Source organism: Haplochromis burtoni, unplaced genomic scaffold (assembly GCF_018398535.1).
Source record: "Haplochromis burtoni strain Fernald_Lab_line unplaced genomic scaffold, NCSU_Asbu1 Contig_301, whole genome shotgun sequence".
NCBI classification, from domain to species: Eukaryota; Metazoa; Chordata; class Actinopteri; order Cichliformes; family Cichlidae; genus Haplochromis; species Haplochromis burtoni.
In genome coordinates, this window is record NW_024582662.1 from 134997 (window position 1) to 148344 (window position 13348).

The 13348-nt window shown below is 41.7% G+C and overlaps 1 protein-coding gene across 2 annotated transcripts in view; it reads left to right on the forward strand.

The window, feature by feature from the left end:
* The window catches only part of llgl1 (LLGL scribble cell polarity complex component 1), a 32975-nt gene that overhangs the window by 13146 nt on the left and 6481 nt on the right, over window positions 1-13348 (forward strand). For both annotated transcript variants that reach the window (XM_005945436.3, XM_014341092.2), the window contains exons 3-14: window positions 3081-3162; window positions 3294-3454; window positions 3611-3757; window positions 6630-6792; window positions 6899-7034; window positions 7875-7929; window positions 8310-8464; window positions 8561-8781; window positions 9420-9487; window positions 11176-11353; window positions 12692-12796; window positions 13049-13341. In XM_005945436.3, the coding sequence (XP_005945498.1) occupies window positions 3081-3162; window positions 3294-3454; window positions 3611-3757; window positions 6630-6792; window positions 6899-7034; window positions 7875-7929; window positions 8310-8464; window positions 8561-8781; window positions 9420-9487; window positions 11176-11353; window positions 12692-12796; window positions 13049-13341 (1764 nt within the window). The remainder of the gene's footprint in view (window positions 1-3080; window positions 3163-3293; window positions 3455-3610; window positions 3758-6629; window positions 6793-6898; window positions 7035-7874; window positions 7930-8309; window positions 8465-8560; window positions 8782-9419; window positions 9488-11175; window positions 11354-12691; window positions 12797-13048; window positions 13342-13348) is intronic.

The following is a 13348-nucleotide window of genomic DNA, read 5'->3' on the forward strand; positions in this document are numbered from 1 at the left end:
TTGCGTAGCCAACCTAAATGTGTGGGAGCTGCGAGATTTGTGATGAATGAGCTGTGGTCACCATGACATAGCTGGAATATATGCACAAACCGCTGCTGTCTGTCTGTTTTTCAGTCCCTCTCATCTTTCCCACACAGCTGTGATTTTTCTCCGTTCACTTATTCTCCTGTCGGCTTTTTCACTTTTACCTTTAAGTTACAACAGAGCACTTTTAATTTGTCCCTCGGTAATTTACCTTTCTGTGGAAGCTTATTTCTGCTGCTGGAGGGGAACAAAATGCCATCCATAACTTAAAATTTGGGTATCTCAAAAGTCAATCCGGAAGCTTCACAAAGGAAAGCAGATGGAGCAGCATGCACACTCAAAAGCATCAGAGAGCTACCAGTGAACGTGAACAAAGACCAGGATGAGTGTGTTCATGTCAAACTGTTGGGCAGCGAATACTGTCAGCCACCTCCTTGTTACCTGCTTCCAGATGACAAGGAGATGACATATCTTCATAGACCTTACTGATTGGGAGAGCTAACTTTAAATTTCAAGTTATTATTTTTTTTCCTCTCCCCATTGGCGGTAATGCGGTTCTGTACCTTTTTGCCATTATTGCTCCTCTTTAGATCGTGATGCCTACTCTGCTCATTGAATCTGCTTTTAACACAGATGTTGTAATGCAGCAATTCAGTCCTTTTAATATTTTAGCACACATGCTGTTGTGCCACGCACAAATTGACTCACAGCTTTGGCTTAAAAAAAAAAAAATCTGCACTGGCAGTTCATGACCCACAAATGAAAGCCCTCCTCACACCTCCACCTCCAGCTGTCTGAGACTTGTTACTGCCGTGTATAAAACACAGGGACAGGAAGTGACAGCACTCAGGAATGCCAGTATAACACCCAGCTTGGTCTCCAGGGGATCGGCGTCGTGAGGGAATGAAAAAGAGGGATTTAAGTTCTTCCTGATGGAAGAAGACAGCTTCCATAAACAAGACGATGGAACTTACAGTTATGAAAGCTGTAGGAGGATTTTTTTGTTTTTGTTTTGTTTGTTTTTTGCACCCCCTCGTCTGACAGTAAAGCAGTGAGAATGATGATGATCGAATATCTGTGACTTTCTTAACAAATTCCTGACTATGGGGATTTGGAGTCCTGGGAATAGGAAGTGAGGGAAAAAAACGTATAAATTAATGTAATTACAATATTGATCTTTTCTTTTTCCTCAGATAAAACAGGAATGTAGAAAACCCACTGTGCGCACAGTAGAATACAAACATGCACTCCCCAGATTTCCTCTTATTTTTCTGCATTTTTAATCCACATTCCTACAGGCTTATGTAAGCAGTGTGCTGAAGTGTGTCGATATTGCTTCCAAGCACCACGTGTGTGTATATGTGTGCAGCTTCTAGTGAGGAGTGTGTGTGTGTATGCGCGCTAACTCACAATTTAGTCCTATTTAGTGCAGTTGTCGTCACAGATCTTGAGAGTAATCTTTATTTTATCAGCTCGGCTTCATTTCCTGGGCTAACAAAGGGGTGACTGCGGAGATTGCCGCTGATTACACACACGCTCAGACATACATATATATACACAGTGGTGGTTTCAGGCATCTGCGTCATCTGGTTTTGATAATTGCTATGAGCTTTGTTATAGTGTTCTAATTCCACCCCTCTATTACACCTAAACTGTGTGCGTCTAGTTTACAGCTCAGAATTATAGCACTCTGTCCTCTTACTCACTAGTTTTGTTTGTTTTTTTGTTTTTTTTAAATAAAGTGAGATACTTTAAGGTACTCCCCTCTGCCTGCTGGTGTGTACGTGCATCTTTGTTTTTTTTGTGCCGTGATTGTTTTGTGTATTCACGTTGTCTTGTAGTATCTGAGGACGCTGAATTTTGTTACAGAACATATGCATCTAAACAGACAGGAGGACACAGACGACTATGTTATGGTCCCCTCTATCTCGTGACCTTTCTGAAAAACTAAAAATATCCACAGTTTGGTTATCTGCTTTTAACAGCACTGGTGTTCCGTACCAGTCATGCATATTTTTAAACCATGATGGGAGTCTAATTGCTTGCCCTGGCAGAGTTGGCGCCACGCTTGGTGCACAGTGTTATACTGATGTGCAGGGAAATGGGAAGGAGTAAAAGAATGATATTTTAAACAGGAATGTTAATTTGGGCATGTGACAGAGAGGCAGATATATCCAGGTTTATGTTTTTAAACCTCTCAAGCTTTGTTTTAGGAGTGTTCTTCGTGTGTATAACTAGCCATTGACTTAAAAAATAAAATGTGCTTTTGCCCGTCTCTCTGCTGAGACCACTCGGTGTCTAATAATTCATGCAAGTTTTTTGCCTGCAGAAATTATATTATGTCTTGCTGCACCAGCTGTGGCCAGAGGCATCTTCTCTATAATGTGATATCTCAGGATACTGAAAAAATGTACTTTTCTGATTTTCTATGAGTTTGAACACGAAAAATAAAATGATGACAATTTGTCTTTTATGCAATGACACGCCATGGGTTATGTCTTTGTCAGCAAGACTATTGTAAGACTGATGAAATTGCAGTTAAAGGTTCAAATTTTATCCTCCTCCGTTTGAAATGACCATATTTTTGAAAGACCAGGGAGCAGCCGGGACCCCCTGGCAATATGTTTGACACTCCTGGTCTAAAAGAAAACATTATACATGGAAAAAGCCAAGCCTGGAATGACAAAGAGGTAAACTGCAACTTTACTGACTGGTGGAAGCAGAAAGTTTAGTTTGGATTAAGGTGGAAACTTGTAGTATATGAAGTGTCTTGGTAAGGTGTGCAGCCAGAACAGCCTCAGTGCACGTCTCTGGAGGGATGAAGGACCATTGTTCCAAACATTTATTGATTTGCAGTGAATCTTCTCTTTAAAGGGAGTAGTGGACACAAATTATACAGAAGAACAGAGATTCCCTCCTTCCAATCTTTGTTTTTTCCCCTCCGTGTCTGTAGCTCTAGACAATAAGTATACTGCTTTGTGACATCTTAACTTTAGCCCACTGCTCATGCCAGTCTAAATGCCAAGTTGTGTATTTCTTTAACGGGATACCTGCAGCTATGGGGCGCCTGGTGTGGAGTTCACAGGTCTGCACAATGACACCACTGCTGTCACACAAATCCACTTCCTGCCTGGACAGGTGAGCTCAATTTTCTCCTGAATGTTTAAAAATGTTAAAAAACAAAACAAAACTCCAAAACATTAAAAATTAAGTTAAGGTTTCGGCAGTGAGTCATGGCACACATCATATATTAATTCTTTTCTCCCAAGGGTCGTCTGCTGTCACTGTTGGATGACAACACAATCCACCTGTGGGAGCTGGTGGCCGGACCCCTGAGAGAGGTCGGTGGGGTTAAGAAAGAGGGCGTGGTTTCTCTACAGGAAGTGAACACCTACAATCTGCCCGGCAGACCTGGCATCGAGAGCTGCAGGTACACAAGAGTCCTCTTTACAGAAACCTGAATGAAAATTGGAAACTTTTGAAAGTCTGTAATCATGTCTCGCCTTCTTTCACACCCCAACTTGTTGTTGGTTGTGCCTGTTAGAATTTTGAGTATCACAAATTTTCCTAATTTCCTTTCTCTCAGTGCCACTCGGGTGACTGTCCTCCTCTTGCTGAAGTCATGTGACCTCCTCTGCGTTGGAACAGAGGGAGGAGGCGTCTACTTCCTAGAGGTGCCCAGCCTCTCGCTGAAAGATAACCAGACACTGCTCCAGGATCAGATCACACACAGGTGAGATTGTTACACAAAAGGAATTAATACAAAAAAACATGAACAAAGAGACAACCCAAGTACAGATCAAGCAATAAATCTGTGTCTTTTTTTGTTAACTTACACTGTTAAACAAAAGAATCTGGTGGATACAGCAGCTAAGCTGATATTGGAATGGAATACATAGCCTTATTGTCTAACTGTCAACACATGTGGAAGGGTTATATTTTTTTATTTTGCAGATATTTATTAGAGAATATGAAATTATCCTTGTAAATAGCTTCACATGCTTAAATCTTTTGACTTTTCTTCACCATCCTTGTTCTCCACTCTTCTCCGTCCTCCACCACAGTGAGCGTTCCTGTAAACATTAAACACTTCAGCTTCCTCCACTCACAGCTCCAGCTGAGCAGCTCACACACATGCGGATACAAATATCCCCACTGACCCTAGCAGCAGCAGGCAGGTCAGGTTCACTGGGTTCAGGCTCCATTAAACGCTGTCAGATGTTTTATATATTAATTTATTTAGCTTTTTAAAAAAAAACAAAAAACCGACAAGTCAAAAATAATTACACACCGTAGTGTGAGTGAGGAGCACTAAAAATGAAGATATGGCTGCTTTTACTTGCAGAATAAAATGATCAAATCAGTCATGACAGTAAAGTTGACCTAACAAAGCAGCCTATTACCTAATTTTGGCTTTGTTCTGGTAACTCACTTGCACAGTTTTTTAACAGACATGTTCTGTGAAGCTTATTAAAAATGTACGTGTGTTTTTTCCCTTCAGCGCTTTTGTTTTCACATAGGAGGTTTGTGTGTGTAGAGTTGATTTGAACAAAGGTAATGTCACATAATGGATTTTTTTGTTTGTTTGTTTTAAATCAGTGCAGATTAGAAAACCTTCTTTAATTATGTGTGAGGGTTTTCAGCTTTAATTCTTCATTTTCTGCCATATTATGACAGTGGTTTATATAATATAATATTATTACATAATATTATTACAGTGGTATTAAATATGGCCAAAGTTGAGCCTCATTTTTGTGGGTTTTTTCTTCTTCTTTTTTTCTCTCTTTTGTCTAAGATATCAGAGTGAGGGGAATAACGTTAATATTGGTCCTCTCAGGCTGTGGCCGTGAGCACAGTAGCTCCAACCACCTGCTGATGAAAACCTTCTCTATGCTAATAGCAGCCAACCATTAGAATTAGAAAGGTTTAGAGGAAGGGTGGCCTTAAAGAAAAGCTAAAAACGCCTTGTTTCAGACTGGGGGTTGCACCATGATATCAGTTGTAAAGGCTGCAAAGGAACTTGCTAACAAAGCAGTGTTAACTAGATATACAGACACCTGAAAGACAGCTATGTTACTTCAGGGCTGTTATTTGTAAGGTGTTTTTACCCCCTCCCCCTTAATGATGGTGGAGCCTCACTGTGGCAAGCAGTGATGTGAGAGCTCAGCAGTGAACTAGAACAAAACACAGTGAGAGTGGAGCACAAACACCGATCATCACACACGTAAAGGAATTCAATTGTTATCATAGAAGAATGGAAATGCAGAATGTTGTATGATATCTGACAGAAAACAAACGTGATTTTTTTTTTTTTTTGCCTCCCTACATACCACAGACTACTTTGTGGTTCGTGCTTGAGCTTTGCTGTGCTGCCACACTGGCTGTGTATCAGTACTACTGTTGTTTCTTTTTCATTCTGCTGTGACTGTGTGACTGCTTGGCCAAACCCCTCATTAACCAGGCTTGTCGAGGGAAGTAAGCAGAACTGAAGCCTAACGAGGGCGCTGATAAGGCAGGCGTACGTGTGTGTGTGTGTGAGTGTGTTTGTGCGCAAAGGAGGGGAAGTTTTAGACAGTAAAGCTTTGTACCAAATGCCAAAACACAGTATTCCGGTTGGGGAAGTGTTTCAACACACACACACACACACACACACACACACACACACACACACACACACACACACACACACACACACACACAAGCGTACACAGGATCATCTCTAGGACTCTATGGCAGGATGCTGGATTCCCTAAAAATACTTATGAACAGGGCGACAGAGACAATGGAATGCTTTGTTGGGAATGTTTCTGCCGCTGTGCTTCCGGAGAGGATCTTCCTCAGTGAAGCCTACAACAGCAGACAGAAGTTATATGTGTGTGTGTGTGTGTACGCTTCACCCGGCGCTGCTGTTCATTGATCCTTGTTTCATCTGCATTAAAGTCCATAAAGCTGCAGTACTTTCTTTCTTTATCACTTCATTTTCTCTCTCTGTCTTGGCTGTTTCGTCTCCTTTCTTCTTCCTTCGCTGAGGGAATCCTCTGACATCTCAAGGGTGTGTCCTGCTCTACATTCCTGCTCTGGCTCAGAGGAATGTCTTGTTCTCAAACTTCAGCAACTTGGGTCTTTGCTTTGTGCTGATTATACATGTTTTAGCACTTTTGCTTTGGGGTGTTTCGGTGCAAAGAACAGCTTTGTGTATTTGCTGCAGTGACTTCAACATTTTGTATAATCTCCTTGCACTGTTTCCAAAACTCTGTTGCGCCGTATGTGTACTGCATTATTTACCCTCTCCCTCCACACACCATAATTTCAGATGATAACAAACACTAAACCAGTTTGAGGATGTAGTTGTTGTTGTTTTGTTTTTCAAACTCAGCTGTTTACTGTGTCTGTACAGTGTAACCAAAACACAGAATTTCTCTCGCATGGAACCAGGTGACTCTGTCCTCTTGTATCTCTCGTGTCATTGGATAATTGTTTCATCAGACAGATGTCTGACCTCGTCAGGATGTGTAGATAAATGTAATTTACAGCCGTGTGGATCACAGTAAAGCGGGAAGCTACAGATGTGGGATAATGGATAATGTTTGTTTTCATTTTCCCAGTCTGCCAGATGACTACAGATGTGGGAAATCTCTGGGGCCGGTGGAAGCTCTTCAGGAACACCCTCAACAGTCAGGGAAGATTCTGATTGGCTACAGCCGAGGCCTGGTGGTCCTGTGGGATCTGAGCATTCGTCACGCTGAGCAGCTCTTCCTGGGCAAACAGGTACCTGTTACAGTTGGTGCTCATTGTTCTTGCTCCCAGTTTTCAGGGTGATGTTATAGCTAGATGACCTGCAGTGATGACTTTGTGTCTATGACCCTCCCCCCAGCAACTGGAGAGTCTGGTATGGGAACGCTCTGGAAACTTATTTGTCTGTTCCCATAACGATGGAGGCTATTCAGTTTGGGCTGTTACCAGTGGCAGCACCTGCAATCACCAGCCAGTGTCCTCCACTATCCCCTACGGTGAGAAATGCACACATGCATACATCACATGTCACACACTCCACACATTTGCATTTCAAGTGTAGGAGTGAAACATTCTCAGGTCTGGAGGACAGAGTGGAACCAGTGACGGACAGTGGAGTCCACAGTGATGAGAATAAGTGCTTCAGCTGAGAGCTCGCTGTGGCTCCACACACAGGCTGTGTTAGATGCATTTTTCCCAGTCATGCAAATTGTTTTCAGAATCTTTTTACCTGTCATTTTACATTTCTTTCATGATCATAAACATTTCTAAAGCATTTAACTTTTGTTCAGTAATGAGCTCTAACGTGATAAAACTCTGTTCTGCATCTTAGTTAATTCTCTCTACCACGCTGCAGACGTGTAGAGAATAGATGAAGAGCCACAAACGATATAGAGACTTTTCATGCTTACCCTTTTTTTTTTCCCTGTAGTAACAGAAGCATTGAAATAAAATGGACTAAAACTTCACTTTAAAGAGAACCCGAGAGAACTTCGCACCTAAATTACTTTGGGTGTGAATGCTGAACCCATACTTCTATTACAGTTATGAACTCGGAAGAACCCTTCCTGGAAAGTGTTACAGCTTCCTCGAGTTGTGGTGGATTCTGTAATGGTTTTGTTGCTTAAGATTTGATACTATGTTAAGAACAGACCACTACTAGTGCGCACACGGTTTCTGTCTGTGTTGGCTGTAAATTATTTAATATTCCCGTGGAGTACCCTGAGTGCTGTCTAACAGACGGCCCCTTTCATTTGCCCTCTCTTGGACTAAAAAGGATCTCTGGTAGCTTTTAATAGTCTTCTTTTTCTTCTTTCTTTTGTAATTATCTATCACAGGTCCATTTCCCTGTAAAGCCATCAGCAAAATCCTGTGGAGGACAACACAAGCAGGGTGAGTGTTAAACCTCGTTTTGCAACCTTCCTGTTAAAGTGTGTTTGAGTCCTTCTATCAAACAGGTCATTTGGAATCAGCGCTGGCGAATTTTCACTTATGACTGTTTTCTCAGATTCATTTTCATTTTATTTTTATTGGTCTTTTCTTTTGCATCCCTATATTTATGCAATTGCTGATTATTTTCCTAGTTTTGTAAATCTAAAAGGTATAATTTACCACATCATGTAACTATTATCTGTGGTGAGAAAAATACTATTAAAACATAATAAAGAGAGAAGTTAACTTAAAGTTAATGTAAAAGAATGCAGTGATGCAGAGTGAAAATAGAAAAAAAATTGTGAGGTAGAAAAGTAGCTAATCTGTGTTTCTCACTGTAGTTCTCCAGTGCTTTTATACAGTGGAGGGATGCCCAGAGCCAGTTATGGTGACCGCCACTGTCTAACGATCCAACAGGACAAAGATCACGTCACCCTCGACTTCACATCTCGAGTGATTGATTTCTTCACCGTCCACAGTGTGGAGCAAGAGAGAGGTCAGAATCTGACCTGTGTTAAAGATGGTGTATGTAAAGGTAACATTTTCACGAGTATCAAGCCTTTATCCCCTGTGTGATCTTTTCTTCTTATAGAGTTTGATGAGCCATCTGCTTTAGTGGTGTTACTAGAAGAAGAACTGGTTGTAATTGACCTCCAGACCCCCGGATGGCCCTCTATGCCCACTCCCTATCTTGCTCCTCTTCACTCGTCAGCCATCACCTGCTCCTGCCACATCTCCAGCGTCCCTCCTAAACTCTGGGAGAGGCTGGTCAATGCTGGCAAAGCACAGCAAAGCCGGCAGCACACACACAGGGTAAGAAGCACATTGGCACTGTGAATGACAGGATTATTTAGCAAATTGGTTTATACATGGCAGTACGGGATATTCAGTCGCAGGAAATCCGAGATCCTCATAAGAGGCTTAACCTGAAAACACCTTAGACAAAGTCTGACCCATCAGCTGACGTTTTACTTGGATTTATATTAAAATTGCTTGTTTCAAATCTCAAAGGCAAGAACAGTTGTAAATTGATCAGATGAGGCTATTTGCATGTAAATGGAAGTAATAAGTCACTGGCTCTCAGCCCAGCAATGAGAAGAGGAAACAAACAGGAATGTAACCATGAGCCACTGGTAGTGTGTGAGCTTTAAGAGCAGGTGTAGACGGTTAAAGGCTTTTCAAAAGCTCTGTGGCTTAGATCAGTTGTGCGATCAGTGGGAGATTAGCAACACACACGGACACACAGCTGTTACGCTCTTCATCATGGCTCTTTGTTTGTCTATGTGAGGCCAAATCAGATTGGCAGATCCTTTATCAGAGTGTGAATCTCTGTGGTACATTTTTCTGCTCTAACTTTTAAGACGAGTTCATGAGGAAAATATGTTGATGTGAAAAATGATGAGTCCTAGCTTGGTTCAGAATGATTATTTATTTATTGTTTGTGTGTACAGAGCTGGCCGATATGTGGGGGGAAAAATCTGGCACCTCCACCTAAACAACAAGAACTGCTATTGACAGGGTATTTACACACACACACACACACACACTCACTCACTCACTCACTCACTCACTCACTCACTCACTCACTCTTTGCAAGTGAATTCAGGTCTCTTGTTTTTTCCCATAACGTAAATCTGATGCTTTCTAGTAAGATTAGGTCACTAAAAGCAGCGTGAAGAAAGGATATCCTGCATTCAAAAAAATGGTGAAGGGGAAATCCCATGAAACTGTTGGTGTTGCCAACCGCACACTTGGCAGAGCTTGCATTGGCCTAAAGTGCAATAAAAAGAGTTATGTAATAGAAGTGGTTTAAAGACAATTTGAAAACTGAGAATAGCGTGAAAGCAGGAGGAGAATTTTAATGCCGCTGTTAGTTTTGTTAGCAACAAACTGACTGACGTTATCCTTGTTTTTCTCTTTCTTTGTCCTTTGTGTTTCTCTCCATTGTTTAAAGTACAGGAACTTGTTTCCATCACCAAAGATGAGTTAACTAAAAGCAATGGATTGCAGCAGATAAACACTTATATGATTTTAAAAACTTGATGGTCAGAAAGTGACAGGTTTGAATAGCTAGCTAAGAGTATAACTAACTGTTGAAGTGGGTAGTGGATAAATTGGTTAGTGTATCTATTAAACATTTTATATAGCGACCTAAAATTCAGAATTAAAAAGGAAATTATTACTTACAAGTTTGTTTAGCATAGTGACCAGCTGGTCACGCAGAGGTTGAGCTTGCAACACTCTCAACCTCTGGGTAACTTTTTTGGATTGCAATGTGGTTGCACAGGTCGTTGAGAAATAACATGTCTGCAAACCATCATGCTCTGACTGGGACTGACTGCAGTCACTCTCATACAGTTCGGTGAAGGCAATCAAATAAATGCTGACCAATTTACAAGCACGGAAGGATTGCCAACATGTTGCGATCAATTTGATTGTGCATTAATGAGCGCAACTCGTCTGGGCTGCGCTGCTTTGCTGCAGGGTACTCGACTCAGCCAGTTGCCAGCTGGTTGTGTTTTGGTTATGTTCATATATAAAAGCAAGTTACTGAATGCTTGTGTTATTTTGCAACAACTGTACCACTACGTGTGGAGGATTTTCTCTGACTGATTGCAATGTGTTGACAGTCTGTCTGCATTTATAAATTAGATGGTGATTATTTGCAAACTTTTGCCAGTCAGTCTGAGAGTGATTCCAATCGATTCACGTCAGACCACGAGTGCTTCAACTGCCATAGCAGGCAACCTGAAAAGTAGCAACTGCGTATCCAGCCAGTAAAAGTGGAACAAATTCAGTCATTGAGCAGACACTGATTTTTATTTTTTTTATTTATTTTTTTCACTAGTGATAATGAGGTTGCCATCTAATTTTTACTGCAGTGTGACTGACCCATGATTTGAATGTCTCTGTATGAACACGGCAACTTATGTAGTCATTTCTATGCCAGTTTTTCCCAGTCAATCGCCACATTATCACGTGATCCCATTCAGTCATAAACTGATGGAATCAGGTGAATCTGCTATCTTATTGCCTTTTTATTGCTGTCTTGATGCACCAACATCACTTTGAACATGGCACCTGACTAGCTGGACATAATAGACTAATAGTTTAAACTGGTCACTAGCTGTTATAGATGGCTGTTAAAGGGAGCAGTTGTTGAATTTTCTGTGATTGTTATTTATTTTAAATCTGTTGTGATTACAGCCATGAGGATGGCACGGTGCGATTCTGGGATGCTTCGGGTGTCGCCCTCACTCCGCTGTACAAACTCAGCACAGCCAACGTCTTCCACACCGACTGCGACCCTAGCGATGACCCGCAGGACCCCAGCAACGACCCCGATATGCAGCAAGAGGAGGAAGAATGGCCTCCGTTCAGGAAGGTGAGAAGCAATGAGGCTTTTCACGAAAGGAGGTGAAATGGACATAAATATAAGTCTCTCCTCAGAGTTCAGACACAGGGTCTGGTTTTACAAGCTGAGGGAATAAAAGCAATCTGTCTTTCGCACACATGCAGCCCTGTAATGCTGCATCTGTGGCCCTAATTTTCTGATTGTTTTCATGTGTTTGGATTTGAGACTGACCCACCCCATTGTTCCTCTTATTAAAACTCGACTCCAGCGTAAACCGCAGTCTGTTTCTGGTTTAATGGACAGTTTTCTGTGCAGAAATACATTCAAATGAAGTGATTCACAGTCTGGAGGCAGAATTTTGTGTCAAGGGGAATCTAGCTGAGCTGTTTGGCTTCATTAGTCAGGAGACAGGAGATTTTAAAGAAACTGTTTCTACAGTCAGAAATGTTTCTCAGTGCTCGGGCATGTGATCAGGATAAGAGCACATTATATCTGGGATTTGATATGAATGGAGAAAAAAAATAGAGGCATCACACCAGTAGAAAATAGATGAAGTATTTGTACATGCTGATAGACAGAATGGCAAGTTCCTTCTGCTCACTTCTTTTCTTCCTCTTCGCTCTTTAACTGCCTTACAAACACATCTCCTCGTGTATCCTGTGGTAACAGAGCTGCATGTTCAGGAATGTGGCCCTCATATGGGATGAAGAGCCTTTCCCTTTTTTCTCCTCTGTAATGAAAACCAGACCCATCATCCCACTCTTTCTGCTGTGTGTGTGTGTGACAAGCTTCTCTTACTCCTTGTTTTGCTAAGACAAAACTCCAATGTGAGAGGGATTCCTACTGTGTGCGTGTGTGACGGACAGATTAATGCGCATTTGCAGAGACTGTCAGGGTAAAGTAGGGACTGTCCTGGCATTTGGTTGATAGTAAGAGGAGAGAGGCCTTTAAAGGAGGAGGAAACCATCAGGAGGGCATTTTGGCATTAAACTAACTTTGTAATTGGGCCATTAAGACAAAATGTTTTACACTGATGATGCAGTTTTTACAAGTTTCCAAAAAAGGTCTGCTTGTGAAGTCAGGTAGAGTTTATAAGATAATTTCTGACATAGGTACATTTCATTAACTGATTTGCAGCTCACTGCCTAGCACTTTTCCATGGGGATATTTATGATGAACTTGAAGTGTGTGGGAAGTAATCTTCAGTGTAACTTTGCGTGGCTTAGTGTCACTCACTGCATAGTTCAGTTTTGCTTTGATCATCTAGAAAGGCACAGTATTCAAAATGGTTTAATGTTAACAACTTACAAGAAAGTGGTTTTATATTCAAATGAATTAAATCCAATGTGTGTGTGTGTGTGTGTTTAGGTGGGCTGTTTTGACCCCTACAGTGACGACCCCAGGCTTGGCATCCAGAAGATAAGTCTGTGCAAGTACAGCAACAAGCTGGTGGTGGCCGGAACCGCCGGACAGGTGAAGATCAAAACACACTGTCACAAGTTATTAAAAAAAATAAAACCAACATTAAGTAAGTTTGTTTCATTAATTATATCATAGAAAAACTGAAATCTAATTTTAGTCATTTTCCAAGTGTTTGCTTATAGGGCCTTGTGTGATTGTTGGTTTATTTCTTTTTATTATTGTGAATTGGGGATATATGTAAACAAAATTGAATTGCTTGAAAAAAACCCAAAATGAGCCACGGTGTTTCTGTACTGTTTCTAGGTGATCGTGCTGGGTCTGAGTGATGAGCGTTCGGACCACTTGGTCGACGTGTCAGTGGTTGATCTGCTGTACGACAGGGAGGGCTTCACCTGGAAGGGCCACGACAGGCTGGAACCGCGCTCTAAACCCGCACCTTTCCCCCCGGGCTTTCAGCCGCTGGTGGTGGTGCAGTGCTTGCCCCCGGCCTCTGTGACTGCAGTGGCACTGCATGCCGAGTGGAACCTGATCGCCTTTGGGACGAGTCATGGATTTGGCCTTTTTGACTACCACAGACGAAATGCTGTGCTGGCAAGGTTAGGC